The sequence below is a fragment of the Strix aluco genome, chromosome 15 (genome assembly GCF_031877795.1).
Source record: "Strix aluco isolate bStrAlu1 chromosome 15, bStrAlu1.hap1, whole genome shotgun sequence".
NCBI lineage: Eukaryota > Metazoa > Chordata > Aves > Strigiformes > Strigidae > Strix > Strix aluco.
In genome coordinates, this window is record NC_133945.1 from 20,403,472 (window position 1) to 20,425,578 (window position 22,107).

At 38.8% G+C, this 22,107-nt stretch overlaps 2 protein-coding genes across 6 annotated transcripts in view; one reads left to right on the top strand and one right to left on the bottom strand.

The window, feature by feature from the left end:
• GSG1L (GSG1 like) overlaps positions 1–2,368 on the top strand; it is an 84,472-nt gene extending 82,104 nt beyond the window's left edge. The window contains exon 8 of the transcript XR_012625201.1: positions 2,315–2,368. The gene's annotated coding sequence lies outside the window, so the exon portion shown is untranslated. The remainder of the gene's footprint in view (positions 1–2,314) is intronic.
• The window catches only part of KATNIP (katanin interacting protein), a 66,296-nt gene that overhangs the window by 13,796 nt on the left and 30,393 nt on the right, over positions 1–22,107 (bottom strand). For all 5 annotated transcript variants that reach the window (XM_074840403.1, XM_074840404.1, XM_074840402.1 and 2 more), the window contains 6 exons: positions 20,422–21,316; positions 15,076–15,810; positions 14,297–14,505; positions 10,426–10,489; positions 6,712–6,889; positions 3,146–3,311 (listed from right to left, as the gene is read on the bottom strand). In XM_074840403.1, coding sequence (XP_074696504.1) covers positions 3,146–3,311; positions 6,712–6,889; positions 10,426–10,489; positions 14,297–14,505; positions 15,076–15,810; positions 20,422–21,316 — 2,247 coding nt within the window. The remainder of the gene's footprint in view (positions 1–3,145; positions 3,312–6,711; positions 6,890–10,425; positions 10,490–14,296; positions 14,506–15,075; positions 15,811–20,421; positions 21,317–22,107) is intronic.

Sequence of the window (22,107 nt, forward strand, 5' to 3'; positions counted from 1 at the left end):
TGATCCCAGTCACATAACAATTCAATCATGTAGCAACAATTATCACTGCATCTTGCTCCGAAATACGTTAAATATAACTTAACGTTAAGCACAAGCAGCATTTATTGCACTGAGTCTTTCACTAACTACTGGTTAAGGAAGGAATAATACCTGTAAAATATAACCAAATGGCCTTATAACTGGCACTATGATTAAAGCTTGCTGATTAATGGATTGAACCAAAATAGATTCATTTAGTTAACAAAAGACTTAATTCAGTCTAAAGGCAATGTGAGTCAGTTTTCTAATATTTGGATTTTATACTGATAGATGTATATATGATAATTTGAGGTTAATTCAGTATTGTACTCAAATATTTAATTTTCATTATTAGGATTTCTATTAAAAATATATAGGCAACATTTAAAGTTAAAATTCCCATTTCAGGTGTCTATCTGAGAAGAATTTAAAAACATTCAGAGTTTTCTGTTAAGTCCGTATATTATCAGTGACCTGATATCATAACAGTTTTCATATTTTTCCATTTTTAAATGATTTTTTATTCTATTATAATTTCAGTAAGTTACAGATGCAACATCCCCAGAAGATATTTTTTTTTACACAAACATTTCTTGATTTGAAAACCTTGGGTATTGTACAGACTAGAGGAGATGCTCAGTTCACTTCCAAACAGCATGAAGATTAATTAGGAGGGAATGTTTGTATGAGTACCAAGTATGGAGAAATAACTATTTCTGGTTTCATCTTTAATACACTTGGGAGCAAAGAAAGGAAATATCCTTTTCATATCAGACACTGTTCTGCATGCTACTTTCCAGCTGAATCAGTCTGCCAGGCTAAGGAGAGGAAGTGAAAAATCCACTGAAATACACTTTAGTTTAGCAAACACGTACTGAATGGAAGTCTAGAGACTTAGAGATGAAATCTTACCTATTATACCACAGCTGCTTATATTTATGTGCCCTTTACAGCCCTCATTTCTAAGTAATTTTCATCATCTGAGAAGGCACTCAACCATCACACATAGCATTTTACAAATCGCATAACAAAGCTTTCACAAGGTAATTTTTCATAGAGCTGGAAATAGCACACAAGCCTTCATTTTGACAGTTCACTGCCATTACCCTCTCATACTAAAGCTGTGAATAGAATCCACCAGTCTACAGCTGCCTAGCAAATCATTATATCTCATACTGGGGGACTGTTTCTTAGAAGGAACAGCAATACTTCAAGAGACAGATGTCATGATGCCCTAGGTTTACAGTCTAAAGCCTCTTTACTTTGGCTCAGCAGATACCTTACATCTTCAGTTTTCCAAATAATTTATTTCATCCTTTTACAGGACTGCAAGTATGAACTCCTCATTTAAACTGTACCCACTAACTGTTATGGGACTTACAGGTGTGCCACCTGCATGCATACTTTATCAGACTCACCTCTTTTTTCTATCTAGCAAAGTAAACTGTGAAAATATACCTCTCTTTCTTTCTTCTTTGATTTGGCCTCCAAAAACCAAATTCCATGTTAGATTTTAGGGATTTGGCTATTTCTTTCCCTCCTTTCTCCCCTGCTCTGCCTTGAAGAAGACTTACAACCGTAGTGAAAAAACATTCTATATCACCACTTAAAGACAGTTCTTCATATTGCACTTTGTACACAGAATCACAGAAAGATTTAGGTTGGAAGGGACTTCTGGCATGTGTCCAGTCACAGCTCCTGCTCAGAGCAGAGAAGCCTGCAAAGATAAATCAGGTTGCTCTGGGCCTTGTCAAATTTAGTTTTGAACTCACTGCATACTGTCCCAGAGCTGTATCCCTCTCAGAGGGAAGAGTCCCTTCTTTATGATGAATCATATCTATTAAGTAACAGATTTTACTAAAAAAACCTAGTTGTTATACAGGGGGTATGTTTAGTTGGTAAGCTCAACATGCTCCTGAACCCTCCCATGGGTCAAACATGTTGGGTTAATGCAGTGTATTACAAAATCAGGTGCCATATGTTAATATCTCTAGATCAGTTGTGGTTTAAATGAAAGATCTTATGCTCTGGCCCTCTGAGGGTCTTTGGCACTCAACAACACCCCATGCTGATAGTAAAAGATGCCAGGGCTCTGTTGTGGAGAGGGAACACCTCTCCACACATCTATATAGTGTTCATATTAAAGCAACTTCTGGAAGGTAAATTTACACAAAGAAGCAGTTCTGCAACTTTTGCCACTATCTTGACCAATCCTATCAAATATCCATGCTTCCAACTTCAGTTTGAGAATTTTTTCCAGAACTTTGCTAATCCTTTTTGTCCTGTCTCTCTCTAGTTTAATATATACCAACATTTTTCTTCTTATTGATTGACTGAGTTTGGACATCAAGAATGCAACAATTAGATGTGAAGGTGAAGATCTGGAAACAAATGGATTCATAAACTTTCTGTGCAGTGAACAGCAACTACTTCTGCCTTATCATTACAAGTGCATGTACAGCTTCTGAGAAAAGCCATGGAAATGAGGGACAGCCAAACTCAGAGTGCCAGCAAGATGGAATATGATCTCCAACAGGTGTCAATTCCAAGAATTCAATATGAAAAAACATATAAACCAAGAAATTTGGAAAAAGAAGAGAGGAGGTATGTTATACAATTTTAGCTAAACTACTTTAGCCAAACTGTTTGAAGATGTCAAGTTTCCCTAATAAATGTTAGAGTTCAAGAGACTCTTCTTCCTTCTTGGAAAAGGTATTATTGATTGACTAGCCTGTAACTTACCTAAACAGAATTTCTGTTGGAGAAGTGTCCCTGTTCTATTGTTCCCTGTGTTCCAGGAAATAAAGAGTCATATGGTAGGCCTAAATACTAGATACTGAGAGGATACCACTTCGGAATCATATATCTTGAAAATAATACGTGCTATTGTATGTGTCTCTTGGAAAAATCAGCTGTGAAGATTTCTTTAAACTATCTCTGGCTTTTTTTCAATATTTGCTGTTTGTGGAGACAGAAATGCATTATACCTGCCACAAAATTCAGACTCAGACAATCTAGAAAGATTTATGGTGTTCCATTAAGGCTGCTATATTCATTCATCACAGTACCAATTTTCCAATGCACTGCTGTATATTTTTGCTGGCAATGCTCCTTTTCTTTTACTTACCCCTCTATAGGTATCCTCCAGAGATTTATTATAGTTCCAAAAGCGAAGCCCTGCAATACTTTCAATTTTATCAAAATGGATTGTGAGCAGATGATCTTCTCCAAAAGAGAAGGGAATGAGCCACATATGGTCGTCCTCTACTGTGATATTAGTTCCATCTATTAACCTACAAAGAGCAAAACCCATTAGCTGCAAAAAAAGGAAAAGCTTGCTTTTCTCATGTAAATCAGGTACTTTACTAGGTGTTAATTTTTTTCTACATGCCACTTCTAGCTTTCAGGGCTTATTGTGCCCATGTTTATGCATTTAAAAAGCACAGTAAACATCAAAAATAATGTGTAATTGTTGAATTAAAGACACTGGGGGGAGAAACACAGTATTTCCTTTAGTTGGGTCTGTTTGAAGAAAAACAGAAGAATCCTTAGGTTTTCCCTGGGTGAACAGGGGCAGGCAGAGGAGAGCTCAAATACCTTTGTACCAAAATGGCCAAAGGCAAAACTCTAAGGCCCACACACAATATAATTTATTAACACAGTTCTATGCCTAAACTAGTATATCTGGCACTCTGCAGTGTGTTACTATGCCAATGCAATCATACTGAATCTGATAAGGAGTTGGATAGCAGCTGGATAACCCAGGGAAGAAGCAGAATTTGTTCACAACCTTCTTCATGCACACAGTTAGACACATTTCTGCTTTTTAAAAAAGCTCTGTACCAGCATGACAATGTCTTTTCATAAGAGCACAGACTTGAGGCTGACTAGATAAAGTAAATTCCATTATTTCCTCATTTTGGAATCCTGACTTTATATTCTTCTACCACAAACTACAGCATACAAAGATGGAGTAAAGGAGAATATGAACTAATTGTCCACTGTAATTACTTCAGTACACTGCCCTATGTACTTAAAATTTATTTAGAAGTTTAATGGAAGAATGACTGCCAGATTTGGCAGTTCCTTAAGGAAAAAGATTTGAATAATGACTCTTTCACAGAGGAACTGATTAGGGAGCCCACGAGAGAAGATATCATCTTTCATATTTTCATAGCATCTAACATCTTTCTTGGCAATATGGACAGTGGGATCGAGGCACCCTCAGCAAGTTCACCGCTAACACCGAGCTGTGTGGTGCAGCCAACAGGCTGGAGGGAAGGGATGTGCCATCCAGAGGGACCCGGACAGGCTGGAGAAGTGGGTCTGTGCAAACCTCATGAGGTTCAACAAGGTCAAGTGCAAGGTCCTGCCCATGGGTCAGGGCAATCCCAAACACAAATACAGGCTGGGCAAGGAGTGGATAGAGACCAGCCCCAAGGAGAAGGACTTGGGGGTGTTAGTGGGTGGAAAATCGACTATGAGCCAGCAATGTGTGCTTGCAGCCCAGAAAGCCACCCGTGTGCTGGGCTGCACCCAGAGCAGTGTGGGCAGCAGGGGGGGGGGGTGATTCTCCCCCTCTGCTCCACTCTCCTGAGACCCCCCTGCAGTGCTGGGTCCAGCTCTGGGGGCACCAACATCAGAAGGACATGGACCTGCTTGAGCGGGGCCAGAGGAGGCCACGAAAATGATCAGGGGGCGGGAGCACCCCCCTGTGAGGACAGGCTGAGAGAGTTGGGGGGTTCAGCTGGAGAAGAGAAGGCTCCGGGGAGACCTTAGAGCGGCCTCTCAGTACTTAAAGGGGCTACTGGAAAGATGGGGAGGGACTCAGGGGTGTAGGGATAGGATGAGGGGTAACGGTTTTAAACTGAAAGAGGGGACACTTAGATTAGATAGAAGGAAGAAATTCTTTACTGTGAGGGAGGTGAGACACTGGCACAGGTTGCCCAGAGAAGCTGTGGCTGCCCCCTCCCTGGAAGGGTTCAAGGCCAGGTTGGACGGGGCTTTGAGCAACCTGGTCAGTGGAAGGTGTCCCTGCCCATGGCAGGGGGTTTGGAACTAGATGATCTTTCAGATCCATTCCAACCCAAACCATTCTTTGATTCTATGATTCCATACAATCCTTGAATTGGTCCTGAATAGTACACAGTAGCTATTCCAAATGCTACAGCTGAAGAGCACTGTAGTGTACTCAAATTCAACATGCCTGCAGAATTAAGAAAAGCCAAAACTACCCCTAATTCTTGTGCCCAAAATGGTTCTTAAGCAAAAACAAGGAGCAACAAAATAAAATAAAATCATTACACACCGCAGAGAGAATATTAAGTGATATCATACTGGAAGCACAGAACAAATGTATCCCACTTACTAAGAAAGATGTTAGAAAGAGGGAGAACTTGAAAAATCAAAGCCAGCCTGGCTCAGTGGCAGGATAAAGAAAGCTATTACAAGCCATCTTTCAACAAAATTCATGATCAAAAAACCCTAAATGGATAGGATCATAAACTCTGGAAGGCTAAATGCGTATGCACAGGCCAAAAAAGAATATGAAGGCTAGCACGCAAAAGGTACCATAAATAAAATTCCTCAAATACATCAAAAGCAGAAGGCCTGCCAGAAATTCTGTAGGATCAACAGATGACTAGGCTGTAAAAGGAGCATTCAGAGAAGGTAGGACACCAACAGAAAAGCTAAATTAATTCTTTGCATCTGGGTCCATCATGGTGGAGTATGGAGAGACTCTACCACCAGAATCTCTTCATCACAGGGGGTCTCATGGGAAGATTTCTTATATCTTGATGCCTATAGAAGAGATTTTCATACAAATAGGCAGAACTGAGGAATTACATACAAGGAAGCTTGACATCTGTATTAGTTAGACTGGCAGAAATTACAAAGAACAGTTAATGTCCATGTGGATAAATACAACATTCTAAGGAAGACTCAACAAAGATGTTGAAAAGAGAAGTCTTAATTCATAAACCTATTCACAGCCCATAAACATGCCAGAGGACAGGATTACCACTGAAAATATCCTTTAAAATGGAGATATGACTCAGAAACAACAGGATGCAGCTTCAATAACAACCAAATGCCAAGTCTGCTCCAGACCTATAGCCTATGAGTACAAGTTAATTTGAGGAAGTACACTTGTCAATGAATAAAACTTAATTGGAATTACAAAAAAAAAGCTGCAGATTTGCCAAAAGAATAGCACCTATTTGTGCAATTCCCTCATACCTCCTCACCCTTTGCTAACTTGAAATTTTCCTTGAAATTATCCAGAAATCCTGCATAAATATCACTGCATATGCATAGACAGATGCTACAGAACACCCACATTTCTGCCTGGAAAGTCCTTAGCAGAGATACCAACCAGGCACGTTACCATCTCCTAACTCAAACACCATCTTTTGGAAACATCTCATTCATATTTCTACAACAAGCTGTTCCTGGGTAGCTTCTGAAATCCAAGAATTAGCAGTGATGGTATGAAAATCATGTTTGCATTAATATGTGTTAACATAATAAAAGTTTATATAATTATGTCACTTTGTAAAGTCTGATGTAAAATGCATCTAAAACTGATAAACTCCAAAACTGTTTGTGGAGACAACAGGCATAAATAATAAATAATTTAAAAAAAGAGCCCTGCAGAAAATGCTTGGACAATCCAACTCTTTTGCTACTTACTTTTCTAATGTTCTGGAATCTCCAGTATACTCTGGAAGATCATTTAAGTCTTGGGGTGAAGCAGAAATTTGTTCTGTATTTATTTTTAATGCGTGACCATTCTTTCCTATCACTTCAAGTCCTGTCAGTCCAAGGTAATGAGAGTCTCCCCAGGTCATGGTAAAATTCAGTTGCAGGCCTATATAAAATAATATACATGTAATAAATCTATATATATACTAGTAAGGAGCCGATATAAGCATGCATGCAAGCCCCAACGATTAGCAGTATGTGTATTTTGTTTAGATATGCTGTATTTGGATGCACGCCTGCCTCCATGTGATAGCACAGTATCTTCTGTAAATCTGTGCTAGACCCCTTTAGTGGGCTACTGACATCTTATTCACTTGTAACTATGCAACTCCTGATCAAATATGTCATCAGGTGCCTCATTACTTAGATTGTAGACTGACAGTAATTCAATGGTACATTTAAGCAGTTACATGACAGATTTTGTGATTATGCAGACACAGAGAAGACCTATTAGTCTGAAGTCTATCTATCATCTTTTGCCAGCTAAATAACTATATGGAGTCATATAAATCCAGTCTCTCATAAATCCACAAATTGTTAGAGAACACGAACTCATAGTTAAACCAAAAAACAAATTTGGTTTACTAATGTCTTTAAGTTACTATATTCACAACAGAACTGGACATCTGGAAGTATTTTAATGGGACAGCATTAGTGAAAAGCAGCAATGTTGATTACCCTGCATCTCCAGAAAATAAATAGGAAAGAAAAATTGGGCAGACAAAAGATTGTACACGTATCTTCAGATCCACCTGTTTCATGCCTTAATGAAAAAATATAAATACCATATACAGATATAACAAGTAATATTCCAATCTGATCAGGTTCCATAAAAATCCATCACTATAAATTAAAAATGTATTTCATTTCACACATTACAGAAGCCCAGAATAATTAAGTTGGATAACATCTAAAGAAGCACCAGTAGTCATGATGCCCTGTAAAACAAACAAGCATTAAACCTATTAAGCCATCCAGACCAATTACTTCTAAATAGCCATAGCAATTTACACAAGACTGTCTTGATATATACATAAATTCACTTGGGTGTAAGATCTCATTAGCATTTGCAAGGACACTAAGAAATAAATAGTTCTATTAGCTGACAAGTTTGGAGCTATGGCTACATGGATATTAGATGCTATTCCCAAGGCCATTGGTAAGACTGAACTTGCTTAGTGTACAAGCATGCAAGAGTTCTCAGGCAAAACCAGAGTATATTTTCAAACAAAAGGGAAAAGATAGGGTGAAGCAGCTATCCACACAAGGTTTAGTATTCACATCACCATGCCAATGCCTTCATAGAATCTCAGAATGATGCAGGGTGGAGGGGACCTCTCAAGGTCTCTAGTCTGACTCCAAGCTGAGAGCATGTCCATTAGATCAGGTCTCTCAGGAGTTCATCCAGTGGAAGTCTGAATGTCTCCAAGGCTGACAGATTTCAAAACCTCTTTCAACCCCTGTTCCAGTGTTTGATTGCCCTCAGGGTGAAAAAGATTTCCTAATACCCAGTTGGAAATTCTCGTCTTCTACCCTATAGTTTCTGCTGCCTCTCAACCCAGTGCTATGTCCATGCCTGAGAACAGCCTGGATCTGTCCTTTCTACGCCCTCTCGATAGCTATAGACATCAGGATCTCCTCTTCACCTTCTCTGGGATGAACAAACCAACCCAGCTCTCTTGTACTTTTCTCACAAGTCAGGTACTCCAGCTGCCTGACCATCTTGGTCACCCTCCTCACTGGACGCACAACCAGTATGTCAATTTTCTTCTTGTTCTAGGGAGCTCCGTACTTAACATACTACTCCAAATACAGTCTCACAAGTGTCAAATACAGCAAAAGAATCCCTTTCCCTTTCCCTGCTCTGCTGGCTGCACTCTTATTTTTACATCTCAGGAGGCAGCTGGCCACCTTTACTGCTGACTCTTGTTCAACATGTGGTCTCACAAGGACTTCAGGCCCTTCAGTGCAAAGCCGCTTTCTGTGCTAGTTGCCCCCCCAGCCTGTCCTGTAGCATGGGTTATTACATCCCACACACAGGTCTTTGCATTTGCCTTGAACTTCATGACGTTACATTAGGTAGCATCATGAGGTTGTAATTTCTTCAGCCTGCTGAGGTCCCTCTGAAGAACAGCCTTGTCCCCCCACTCCCCTCTGTTTGGTATAATCCACAACCTTGCTGAGATTGTACTTCATCCCATCATCCAAGTTCTTTAAAAAAAAGACATCAATCAGTGTAGACTATAGTAATATTGATCCCTCTAGTAACTAGCCACTAGCTGGACTTTATACCAGTGATCATCACACTTTGAGGCACTATTTCTCCTTGACATCATGACAGGTAGCAGGATGAAAGAGTTGAAAACTACCTACAACAGGTCAAGGATACAAATCCTCAGGGACTCTGTGCACAATTTATTACCAGGAGTCCCAGATGAAGAAGGCAGTACTGATCCTAAGTTCTGCACATTTCTCAGTAATTTCCCAGCAAGAGGACTCTCACTCCAGGTCTAAGGGACCACCCCACAGAATAAGGAGAACAAGGAACAATATACACAGGCAGGACAGGGTATGAAGAAATCATTGGCAAAAATGAGATTGTACCTTCTAGGGTTTTTTTTGCTTTTGTGCAAGGTCATTCAAAGATAGTCCTTTGTAGCAATTAATGGCAATTTTTTTCTGTGTAAGAGACTAAATTGGAGTTTCTCTGCATTTCATAAGACATGGAAATCCTCCCTTAAATACAACTAGCTTTCTCCTGCTCTTTCCCTGCAAGAACTCATGGAAATCAGGACCTCTTTGTCTGGTAGAGACAAGTTAGTCCAATCAGCTGATTAACAATATCTTGTCAGTGTGAGAGACTGCATCTGCTGAGCTCTGAACCACCCTCACTATCTTTTTCACCTACTTTGAGAAATTGGAGGAAGGAAAGGAATCTTAAATTCACAGATAGGAATTGATCATGGACAGGTTCATAGGTAAAGTTCAGAGATGTAGATATAGTTCACAGGTCATAGATCACAGATCACAGGCATAGTTCACAGATATGTGGCTGACTAAGCCACAGCATTGTGTGTATTTTCAGAGAGCACATCACAGGTTGCTAAAGACTTTATGCCAGGCGCAACAACCCAATTTCTCTTGTGCTGGTCAAAGGACCAGGAACTGATACTAAAACTTCTGGGCCATCCAGAAGCTCTCCAGACAATAATTTAAAGGCCCACAGAGAGTTTTTTTGTACAGAATAAAGAAATCAGGTACTTTAAGTATGGATATAACATTCTGGTCTAGCTTTACTGTAGGGTTTATATTGTCAATCTGATCTAAGAAATTCAATCAGTCTACATAAATACATAGGATTGGGAGAGAATTACTAGGTAAGGGACATAGCTATTACAAATCCCATTCAGGGACTAGGCAAATGGCTAGTGTTATTTTTCTGAGATTAAAAGCCAACTGTTACAATACAATGTTCTAAATGCCATAGTAAACAAAGCTTCAGCATTAAATATTCAATTACTCTTCTTTATTCTAGACCTGACATCTGTCACAAAGTTCTGTACAGCTCTGACAAATTAGATCCTCCTTGGTAACATGTTAGGGGGGAGGGTGGTTAAGCAAGAAGTGAATATAAGAACTTACATTTTCCAGTAAATATTCCTGATTCCTTGGATATACATTCAGAGAGAGGGTCTGGCTCTTGAACCTAAAAAGTAAACCAACAGGTGCAATGAACATGCATATCATATATACATTACAGAAATATTGTTTATAAACTGAATTTTTTTTCGGTGGGATTTTTTTGTCTGTTTCTTTGGTTTTGTTTTTTTTTACACCCAGCCTTTTATATATCAATCTCCCCACTGCCTCACTATGCAGGCCGTCCTGCAAATAATTGAAAACATGACCCAAAATGTAGACAATCATCTGGATCCTTAGAAAGTCACGACTATTAGGGGTGTTTTTTCATGCATATACGAGTGTTAAATGGGAGACTCCCTATTCTCAAAGAGGTTGAAATGTTTAAGTCACTCTTATTTACCTGCAGACCGCCATTAGCAAATGATAATACGCTGTATTTACAACATATTGCAAATATGTTGCAGAGACAAGAAGTCTGGAAGGAAGTTAAGACCTCAGAGAGTGCCACCACAATTTCTTCTCAAGAATTAAGGGGCAGAACAAACAAGCAAACTTGTCCAAAAGCTTGCATTTGTTCTTTGACAACACTAATTAATAACAGCCTAAGCTATTCAGCATAGCAAACCAGAAAATGAATAAACAGATGACAAAATTTGCTGATCATACTGGGGCAATTAGGATAGCAAAGACAAAAGATAACTGCAAAGGGTTGCAGATAAGACTTCACTTCATTGAATGTGCATGATAAAACGGCTAATTATGTTCACTGTAGGTAAATGTAAAAATGCTACACATGAGGGAAACAATCTTAACTTTGCATATACAGTATTGAGCTCCAAACAAAATAATAGCAGATTAGAATGAAATCTTGGCGTTATTGTAAGTAGTTCTACAAAAATATCAGCTCAATCTTCATTAGTATTCAAAAAGCCAAATAGGAGATTAGAAGTCCAGACTCCTTCTCCATAGTTTCATTCATTATTAGAAGTAGCCTTCCTGTCATCCAGAATACATCAAATGGACCTACATTGTGCCTAGAAAAAATAGACTTGTCAACACTTTTCTCCTACTGTTATATTAGATCTCTGCAGTATAACCACTGACATCCTGGATCTTCTATGTTCCCAGACTGCAATATACTTCAGGTAGTAGCAAATGTCCTTGTGGTAATTAAGTAGGTGAAACTATTTCAGTGCACAGTTCTTGTTCAAAGACACACGGATAACCTACAGAAGCAGGAAATCACCCTCGTATTGGGGGTACCTTCCTCACGAAACAGTGCCTCCATCTTTGATGCCATGCTTTTTTCTCAGAACAACTTAGAAGACCAGCTGGAAATTAAAATTTGCAGCTCTATTGAATATCTAAACCCATGGACACAATAAAAATACTGCTTTTATAGAATGCAGAATAATGCCCTCCCTTGCAGGCTGTAAACCATCTGTGCCAAACCACCTTATCACCTCTTTTTCTCCCTCTTCCTCACATCTTGGCTACTTAGATCCCTTCATTCCACTGGTGTCCACTATCTTTTCTTTCAGTTATGGTCTAATTTTCTACTATTTCAACTACTTATGCTTGTGAACATTGTCCTACCTATGTTCTTAGATCCTTACAGCTTGAACAAAATACCACCATAATTATTGGAAAAGCAATAAAAAGTAGAAAGTATTACCATGCTCCTACAGCTGACCATACTGCATAGCACCTTTCATGTGAGGAATAACTAAAGTAGGACTAACCATTCTGGAAACGAGAGATTTAGAAGGGATTGTAACAGAGAGGATAAATATCTTGAGTGGCTTGAAGAAGGGAATGGGGAATAATTGTTTAGTTTCTTCCAACACAAAAACTAGGGGACATTAAATGAACCTAGAGACAAATAGAAAGAGGTTCTCTCTGTGCTACGCAAGTTAAGTGGGGAAACTCACCCCAGAGCACTGTAAGTTGTAAAAGTGCACATGGGTTCAAAAAGCTAGGGGATGAATTAATGCAATAAAAATCCATGGCAGGATACTAAACACAAAGTTAAGTCAAAAAGCCCTTGTGAGACAAATTTCTAAGGACTGGATGAATGTTTCTGAGAAATATCGCTGCATGTTTGCTCTATTCTTACATTCTCCCTAGGCATCTACTATTGGCCACAGTCGGGGTTGGGTCAAGTGCACTCATTACAGGTCCGACCTGCTATAAAAGTTGACATGTTAAGGATTACTGAATTCATGGGACAGTCAGATGACCATGGATAATATTGACAAGATAGTAAGACACTTCTATAAAAGCTTTTGAAAAGTTCTGTAGTCAGTGCAGTAAAACACTGTTTCATCGACTGAACATGCTGAAGGCAAAAAGGGTGATGATCAACAGGTACAGACTGTTCAAACCCATTATGAGTCTGAATGACAACGTTATGCTGGGAAGACAAATCATCCAGTAGATCTGTATCATTCTGATATGCATCCATCTACAAAATCTTGATGGTACCAGCAAATACAGAATGACAGGGAGATCAATGGCTCAGTCACAATAGCTTTTGTTAGTCCCTTGCTGATACAGCGTGTTTCAGAGTTAGAAAAGGAGTATAAAGAGCATCACAGATGAACAGCAAAATAAAAGGCAGAGGCTCTGAGTAAGGACCAGACAGTCCAGGTCCAGGCTTCTGCAATGGAAGAGGTCCTGGTGAATGCTCACAATAAACAAGTGATCAAGAAAAGAAAGGTGAACTTCAATTTTTGTTCATGAAACCCTGCACTGCATAAGGTGCCTGCGATACCACCAGCAAAGATGGGACCAGGATTACTGTTTCCAGTGGTAACAAACACTGGTGAAGTCAAAGGGTTAGAGTCACTGACTCATGATCTCAAGAGAGATCAAATTCCAACATCATGATGTTTCCCTTTGTCTTATAAGCCACCAGGAGAAGAGGACAAGACAGAACAGGAAGGCTTGACAACAGCACATTAGGAACCATGTATCACTGGGAGCACTTTAGCTAAACCAGCTGGAATTTGGATTGATTCAGCTCTGGATGTCCTCACATATTTACAAGTAAGATTGTATCCCCTAGAAAAAGATAACCTCACTGAAGCAACAGTAGGTGCTCATGAAGAGTCTAAGGTAGAAGATTTCATGGAAATCAGGTCAAAGACTGCCCCACACCATCCTGAGCAAAAAATCTTGTGGGATCTTTGCCCAGACACTGGACCATTGGGCTGGAATGGTATGAGGCAAGACTCCAGTACTTCAAAATATGGCCTTCCTCCAAGCAGTAAAATACCTACTGCATAGAATAGTAAAGGAGTACTTTTGTGCTGCAAAATGCACACAGACCTGTGGAGATGCTTCTCAAAGGAGGAAAGAGGAAAAAAGAAGGGGAGGGTTGAAAGGAGGAGATCCTTCTCACATAAAATACTTAATTTGTGGAGGAGGAAACTAGCAAGAGTATACTCTGTGTGGAAAACATGGAAAAATCTTTGGTTTGGAATGACAGGGACCACAGCTACTCATTACATGAATTACCATACGGTAAAAATCACTGACAGTGGCATAAACCTTCAGGAGTACCTAAATCAAAAAGACTTCCCTCTAATCTCTGTCCAAGTAAGTAAAAAAAAATACATACATACAATCCAGTATGGTCTTCCTTGCAGTCTTATTAACTAATCAGGAAAAACAAAATTTGGAGGACCTTTTGGACTTAAAACAATCACATAAATTATTGAGCTGGTGAAAAAAAAAATGCTTCAAAATAGACAAATAGCTGTATTAGTTCTTCTGCAGAGCTTTACTCCATCATGGAAATCAGTGTCTATCACTTCCATGTGGTGTTTCAGAAAGACATTTATAGAGTTCTGAACACAGAGGCCCCTACCTGTTGATCCTCTGTTCTTAACCTCGCTTGTGTAAAAGGTCTTTCATCTCCCTCCCTATCAGCAGTTGTTGGCCTCTTTAGCTCTTCCTCGTATCTCAAGGAGCTGGCATTTTCCATTTCTCCATCATATGTCTCATCATAGCAGTATATAGCTTCAAGTATATCATCATCAGTAGTGAACAATATAGTATCCCCAAAGTGCTCTGGAGCTGAAGGCAACATACAGCATTAAATGTAGAAACCATACAAAAGAATATATAGAGTGATAAAAACTATTTTTGGTCCTTCTTTACATTTAATTTGCAGTAGTGTTTAAAGATAATATATGGTAAATTGATACTGACAACTGATATAATTAGTATGTTCATTCTCAAACTTATACTGCAGAGCAGAAAACCCTAGAGAAAGCCAAATTTCAAATACATATAAAAGAAAATGGGAAAAAGCTTCTCCATCACCTTTTCCAAAAGACTATATCTGTGAAGGCAAGTCAGAATCTGCAACTGTTAAATGTTTAGTGACTATCTGATGTTATTGAAATATGGCCTTGTTGCTAAGACATCGTTCAGAATAGGGATTAGCTCTATATGCTGCTAAAATTCACAGTATCATTGAAGAATGCATTAGTGGGTTTTGCATTACATTTTGAAATTAAAATGGCTAAATACTATACAAAGTGCCAGCTTGCTTTGAAGGGGAAAGTGATAACAAACAAGCTAAATGTATTTGTTTGTATTGTACTGCTGTTTCCACAAAGAAAATAAGAAACGATAGCATACCTCCAGACAACGTTCCTGAAGCTTTCGCAATTTCTCCCTTAAAGATGCATTGTTCATCTAACACCATTATAATGTCTTTCACACCTCTGAAAGAGTGTATGCGAGATTTATTATAATTCCAAATCCTAATCATAGCTACTTGACAGGAATTTGTAAAGTCAATAAAGATAAAGTGAGGTTTTCCAGGGGTAAATGGTGCTAGCCAGAGATGCATATCATCCTGCGTCCGATTTACCCCATCAATTAGGTTGGTTATTACTCTGGGATCGTTGCCATAAGCTGGTAAAATATTTATATCAGGTGGTTCAGCTGTTATTTTTGAAATCTGAACAGGCTCTCCTTTAGAACTGAAAACTTCAATTCCATTAAGACCAACATAATGTCTGTCTCCCCATGTTGTTTGAATGTCTATCACTAAGTGCTGGCCATAAGGTAAAACAGGAATTTTAAAATCATTTCCGTCATGTGCCTCCATAGAGTTTTCTTCTTCTGGCCTTTTTGGTAGTGTTTGTAGTCCCTCTTTTCTCATTTGCTGATATTCTCCAGGCCGGTTGATTTTCTGTTGATGGAGAAACTCATCAAAGATATCCCCTTGAAAATCCATGTTAGAGATTCGACCACGATGGGAATAATTAAACTTTACCAGGGAGTTCCAGGACTCCTGCAGAGTGTGTTCTTGTTCATTGTGCCACTTTGCTCTAGAGGTTGCTATGTCCTTGATAGAAAAGTCTTCATCTGAAAACAACATTACATAGGCATTTAATGCATAAACAGGACTGGAAGCAAACCACCACAACACGGACTTTCCAGAATTATGCTGGTCATATTTGTGTTCCCTTACTGTGAAATTCTGTATCTTTTGTATCACCTCCCTATTATGAAGGCTACATGTCCCAATTGCCCTTCTCCATTTAGACATAACGAAAACAATCACTTTTAACTATTGAAGAGCAGAGGACTTCAAAACATGCCAAGATACAAAATGCAACTAAGTTTCAGACTGCGAATTCTTCACCCAACACTTAGAGAAATTGGGATTTTGCCCAGTGATACTTATTGTGTGGCTGTCACAATAGTTTAAATCATCTGTCTGCACTTCTGCAGAAGATCTTTCACACAGCTGGAAATGGCTGAATTGGTTAAGTTTCTAAAGCATTATAGAGAAAAGCTAGTGCCTTCTGTCAAAATCAGCCATGTGTATATAAAGAAAACTGGTGAGAAAAGAAGTAGGTTCAGCACACAAGGAGGATGAGGTGAGCATCACATTCTATGCAGGTAATGTCCAAAATATTTTTCTCACTTTTCAGCTAGTGTGAGATGTAGAAGGGGAATAATGACAACGTATCTAACAGGAACACAGTGGGAACAACAAGTTAGAGGGGCACAGTGGGAGCAAAGCATGCTCTCCTTGCGACCGCACTGGGGAGCTCCTTAATTTCCATCTCAAAACAATTAAGAGCAGATAATAGCAAAGATTTTCAATAAAGCTGTCACTTACATATTTTCTTCAAATAAATGAAGAAAAGCAAGTGGAGTTCTAAACAATTACAGGCCCATGGGCTAGATTTTACTTCTGTACAATATCCTTGAGTAGATACTAAAACAAATGGTTATCAAGAATAAATGCCAATTGCTGTAAAATGCAAAATAACATTTTCCCAAAAGACTGCTCAAGACTAACTTTTAACTTTGTTTTTGGAAATGCTGGGAAAGAGGCAATGTTCCTAATCTACCTATGGACAATAACCATTGACACTGGGGACAAGTGAGAAAAAATAAGAATTTTAAAGCAGATGGGAGACTACCTGAAAGAGGGTTGCCTTCCAGAATGAAAGGCTGGAGACCAACCTGGCCATTCCTCCTTACCCCACAAGGGAAACACTGATAGGAAGCAAAGGCACATATTTCAGAGAACAACAGACATTTATAAGTCACTTTCTTGTTCAAACCATTGTCCATATGGATACTCATGGGGTGGGTGATCCCAAACAGTACTTCCCAGAGCCTCACAATTTACCTGACGAAGATACTGCATCACCACTTTACAATGTCAAATTCACCACTTTAAAATGACAAGGCTTGAGAATTTCAGGAGGAGCATGTACAGAAGTGTAGTTGACATCCACTGGCTTTCCTTGTTTTGGAGGTTTTTTCCATTTTTTTTTTTTTAACTTTTTTTAATGTTAAGAGCTTTAAGCAGTACAGAGATTACAACTCTGAAGCACTTCTACAGCAGTTCAATGGGAGTGATTTTCAATGGGAGGTTAACAGGCTTGTTAGCTGCATTAAGGAGTGACACCAGAAGTGGAGCTCTGAAAGGAAAGCAGAGAAGGGGCCAAAAGCAGAGGTCAAGGGCTGAAGGCTTAGGGAGTTTGGCATTTTTTTTAATCTAAAATTCATTATTTTTATTGGAGCCATGTGAACAATAAACTCTGCCTGTAGATAAAGAGTATTTCACTTACAGATATTACAGACACATTCCCAGCCTTCCGCATGCCTGAGAGGATTGTATGATGGATGCTATCCCAAAGTCCAGAAATAATGACAACTCACACATGCATCTGCCCTGTGGGTTTAGGAGGGTTGTCTTGAATCACCAAGTCCCTTGTCCTGCTTCTGATGGCAACACACATACAACTCCTCTCAAAACTTCAGGAAATTACATTTTGGGGCAACACTAGCTTGAAAAAAACACCTTTCTTCTCCCTCTGTTGTGTTAATCTCATTTTTACTCCCTGCAGTTATAAATAGCAATCATATTTCCATGCTGCAATCACACGCTTCATTTCCCAAATCATTCTAAAAGCTCTCTTCTGTATCTGTTCCACTTTGTAATCAGCTTTCCTGAAAATGGATGATCAGAACTGCAGTTTTCCAACTGACATCTCACGAGTGCCTGTGTTGAGATATTAACATTTCCCTAACTAACAGAAATGCCTCTGCTGATACATCCTTGGAGTGCACTGCTATAATCACGCCTGCGTCACACGAGCATTTCATAGTCAATCTGTATCAACTACTCAACCAAGATCCTTCTCTTCCTCAGTCATTTGCAACTGACGATTACTCAGCTTACAACTTAATTTTTTTGTTATTAGTCCCCAAATGACCCTGCAAGCAGTACTATTGAATTGCATTCCATTGCTACTACTCCAGTCCTCAAGTTCATCTCTCTGTGCAGTTCTTCAATCTTCTTAACTCATAATACTCCAAATTATATCTTATTTGCAAATTTTATCAGCATACTTCTATCATTTCCTTTGCACATTAAACCAGTTTTCAAAGAAAAACTGTATGTTTTTAATAGCAACATTAACTCAAACCAAGTATGCACGTACGTGCTATTTCTAATGTCTGTTGTTCTCATTATGCTTCATTTAGTGACCAAAGGTGTGCTGTGACATTGCATATGAGCTTGTGCAGCCTCCCCTTTGTCACATACTGCTATTGGGAAACTGCAGTTCCCCTAGCCCCGTCCCGATTAAAATTCACCACTCTTAGGGAAACACTTAAAACTGTTTCCCTGTTGTTAATGCTCACTCAGCTCCACTTTAAAGATGGCTTTACCCTGCACAGTACAGTACAGAGAGAATAAAAGCTGCTAGATGGCATGCAGTTTTCCCAGGGACAAACATGTATTGGGAGTTTTAAGCACCAGATGACAAAACGTGCTCTGAGCAAAGTTAGAGGCCATTATCATTAGAATCGTGATAACACTCATCTTATAGTTTACATTAGAACTCCTAAATTGTTACAGTTGTTACAACTGAACAGAAATTACTAAGGTGGGATTTATTTACAGTTTCCATAATGTCGACAAGTTTTTCATCTAACAGAGATATGGCAAAATGTGTGAAACAGCAAATGGGCTGCAGTGAGTAGGTGGGTGAAAGGAAGATGGCAGTTATTCCCACTACTTCCGTACTTTTTTCTTCTTTGAGGCATAATTTCAGATATACTTATAAAATTGCTGTTTTCTCCACAGAGGGGCAGAGAAGGAAAAATTCAGACATTCTAAGTTTAATAAGAACGATTTTCCTCACCTTTGTCCAAAAAATTCATGGAGTACCTGCTGTAGAATTGGAACTGGCATTCTTGTATTTTGGCATATTTCCTGTCCCTTATGACCATTACTTTAATGTAAATACCCAAATACAATATACAGCAAGCTACACTTTCATGTAAATTTTTCTGATGCTAAACCAGTCCCAAAATTTCAATTTGTATTTCTTTTTCCAATTCCCTGGACCTTGTCGTCCTTATTCTGCCAGACTCTCTTCATTTGAGACAAGTTATTGAATGCTGAAGAATTAAAGAATGCCAAAGAAGGGCTATGAAGGATCTAAAAACTAAGAGACAGAGTGACACATGGCTCGAAACTGAAAAGGGGAGGTTAAAAATATATCCCGAGCAAAGGAAATCCAAAAAAGTTGGTTAAAAGCGAGACTAAGTAGAACATGTGGCTAAGAAATTCTATTCATGTGTTATTTACAGTTGTTAAGCACAAAAATATTACCCCACACCCAGAAAATTTCTTAGCCATAGATTGCCAGAGTTTGGGAGAGAGCAGGAACTTCAGAATTTGTGCAATTCTCATACTCCTCCCTGGGGACACACTGTTGGCTACTGCCAGAGGCAGAACACAGCTACACAAATCTGGATTCTCCACCTCCAACAGGATCCAGGCAAACTAAAAAAGGTTTGAAGAAGGATGACAAGGATTATCCAAAGCATGGAGTAGATAACAGCTAAATTTACTAGAAAACTCTTCATAAATAAGCAGAGATGTCTGCGGGAGAGGTTTGAAAGAGGTATGCAACGACATGAGCAGAGAAGGGAAAATAAGGACAGTTTTCATTCACTCTGAATAAATATATTCAGCATATATTCTCACTGGGAAAGACACAAACATACTATACAAACAAAAACCTACTACACAAATAAACTGTAAATTTACTCACTACCTTGAGGTCCCACTTTATCTTTTTGCAGAGTTTCACTGATATTAGTAAACATTTGCTGTCTGCAGGACTGCCAATTTTTAGAATATGATTTATTGAAATTTAGTCTTCAATCTTCTCCAAATAAATTTATAAGCACTAACTCAGATTGTAAATTTTTCAGAAGAAGAGCATTTCACATCAGGTGTAGGACAAGGAGAGAGACTCTGAGCATTGTTGTAGTATGAATGAGAAAAACTGAATACTACAAAAAGCAAAACTAAAATCCCCCTGTCTACACCTCCAGGAATCTCAAGAGGTCCCTTCCCACCTAAATGATTCTGTGCTTCTGCAAAATGGAGAATATGTCTGCACTTGCACTAAGGTTGCTGTTGTGACCTCTTACCTTTGAGAGCGGAATCATCACCTCCAAGATTTATAGTGTTTAATCCTGCCTTTTTTACAGATCTGACACTTCTCCTTCCATTTGCAGGGTGCTGTAAGCTGCAGCAAATTTTGTTAGAAAATGGTTCCCAAATGTCCAAGCCCTCATCACCATCCTTTGTGGTTAGCAGTTGTGATCTCTCATCTCCATTTGCATTTCTACTACTCGATCTTCCCAGTTCATTTCTTCGACATTTGACATCCTCATTAGTCATATCTGAAAAGTTTTTCATGATGCCATCTGACTGCGTTTGAAATCTCAAGCCTAAACAATGTTCTGTAGCAAGCCAGGGAGGCTTCTGCTTACTGGAAGTATCTTGATTATTCTCTGTTATTTGGGAAGGTGACTGTAACCAAGAAGGAACTGCACCTGTAGAATCAGACAATTTTCTTCCTGTTAGCTTTTCCATTTGCTCGTTCAAAGTGAGTTCACCACCAGATTGAACATGCTCCGTAACTGCTTGTACTGTTGCATTCTCTTTGGCATCTTTTATACAAACTTGAGATGGCAACACTTTTAGATCATCCTCCAACTCAGACAAATTTTTCTTTGTAAAGTTGAATGAGTTCATCTTATGTTCAAGAAGATTTTCTTCTGGCAGAGATTTCCAGTTTAGTGAAGTACTGTTTGACTGTAAGCACTTAAAATGTTGGTCTGCTTTCTTCTCTGTGACTGCAGGTGCATTTACTTCTTTACTTTCATTTGAAGAATATGTAGCGATATCTTGCTTGTGATCTGTAAGGTCAATTGTAGTGCTATGGTCAGTGAGATCTCCAGAGGCTCTCTCTAGTTCACCATCAAATACAAGGTTCTCATCAACATATAACTTCACGTTCTTTGCTCCAACATCAAGGTCCTACAAAAATAAAAGTATGCAGATTTCAATTATGCTGTTCAAGCATCAGATATCACTGTTCTGGAACTCTGACCCTTAACCAATAAACAGATGTAAACAATTAAAACCCCATATCAGTATCATGCTTTTGACCACTTTTTAATCAAAAGCTCAAACAACTGAAAAATACTGTGGAGTATTTAAGATTTTATTTAATAGGACTAAAAACCGTGCTAGACACTACTGTGAACCATTCCAGTTGACAAGGTTTAAAATTTAGAAAAGCTTGAGCAAAGAAGCCTAGATTAAGTATAATTATATTTGATCAGGATATAAATTCCAGAGGTATGTTTTGCTTCAGCATCTTTAAGATTCACCACTTTCGTGACATGTTCCACAGCAAACAACCACCCAGATCAAAGCCACTTGAGTTAAAGACAATTACAAAGAGTTATAGAAAAACAGGACTAGAAAGGACATAAAACCCCATCATCAGGTCCACTTCTTTCCACTGAAGAAAGCAAAATAACCTATACTATTGTGAAGAAATCTGTTTTTAACAGTTTTCAAATAATCTGCCTTGATAGCCTATTCCAACACTTAACTAGCTTTTATCTCAGACACAACTCTGCCGCTCACAACATTATGTTCTCATTTTCTGTGGCACCCACTAAAACCTGATTTTTGCATTCCATTGAAGTTGGAACTAATGCTTTTTCTATTCTCCTTATCATTTCCATCTAACCTTTTCTCCCTCTTGACAAAAATACTGGTATCTTCAAAGAAAATATAGAAGATGAGACAAAATCCAT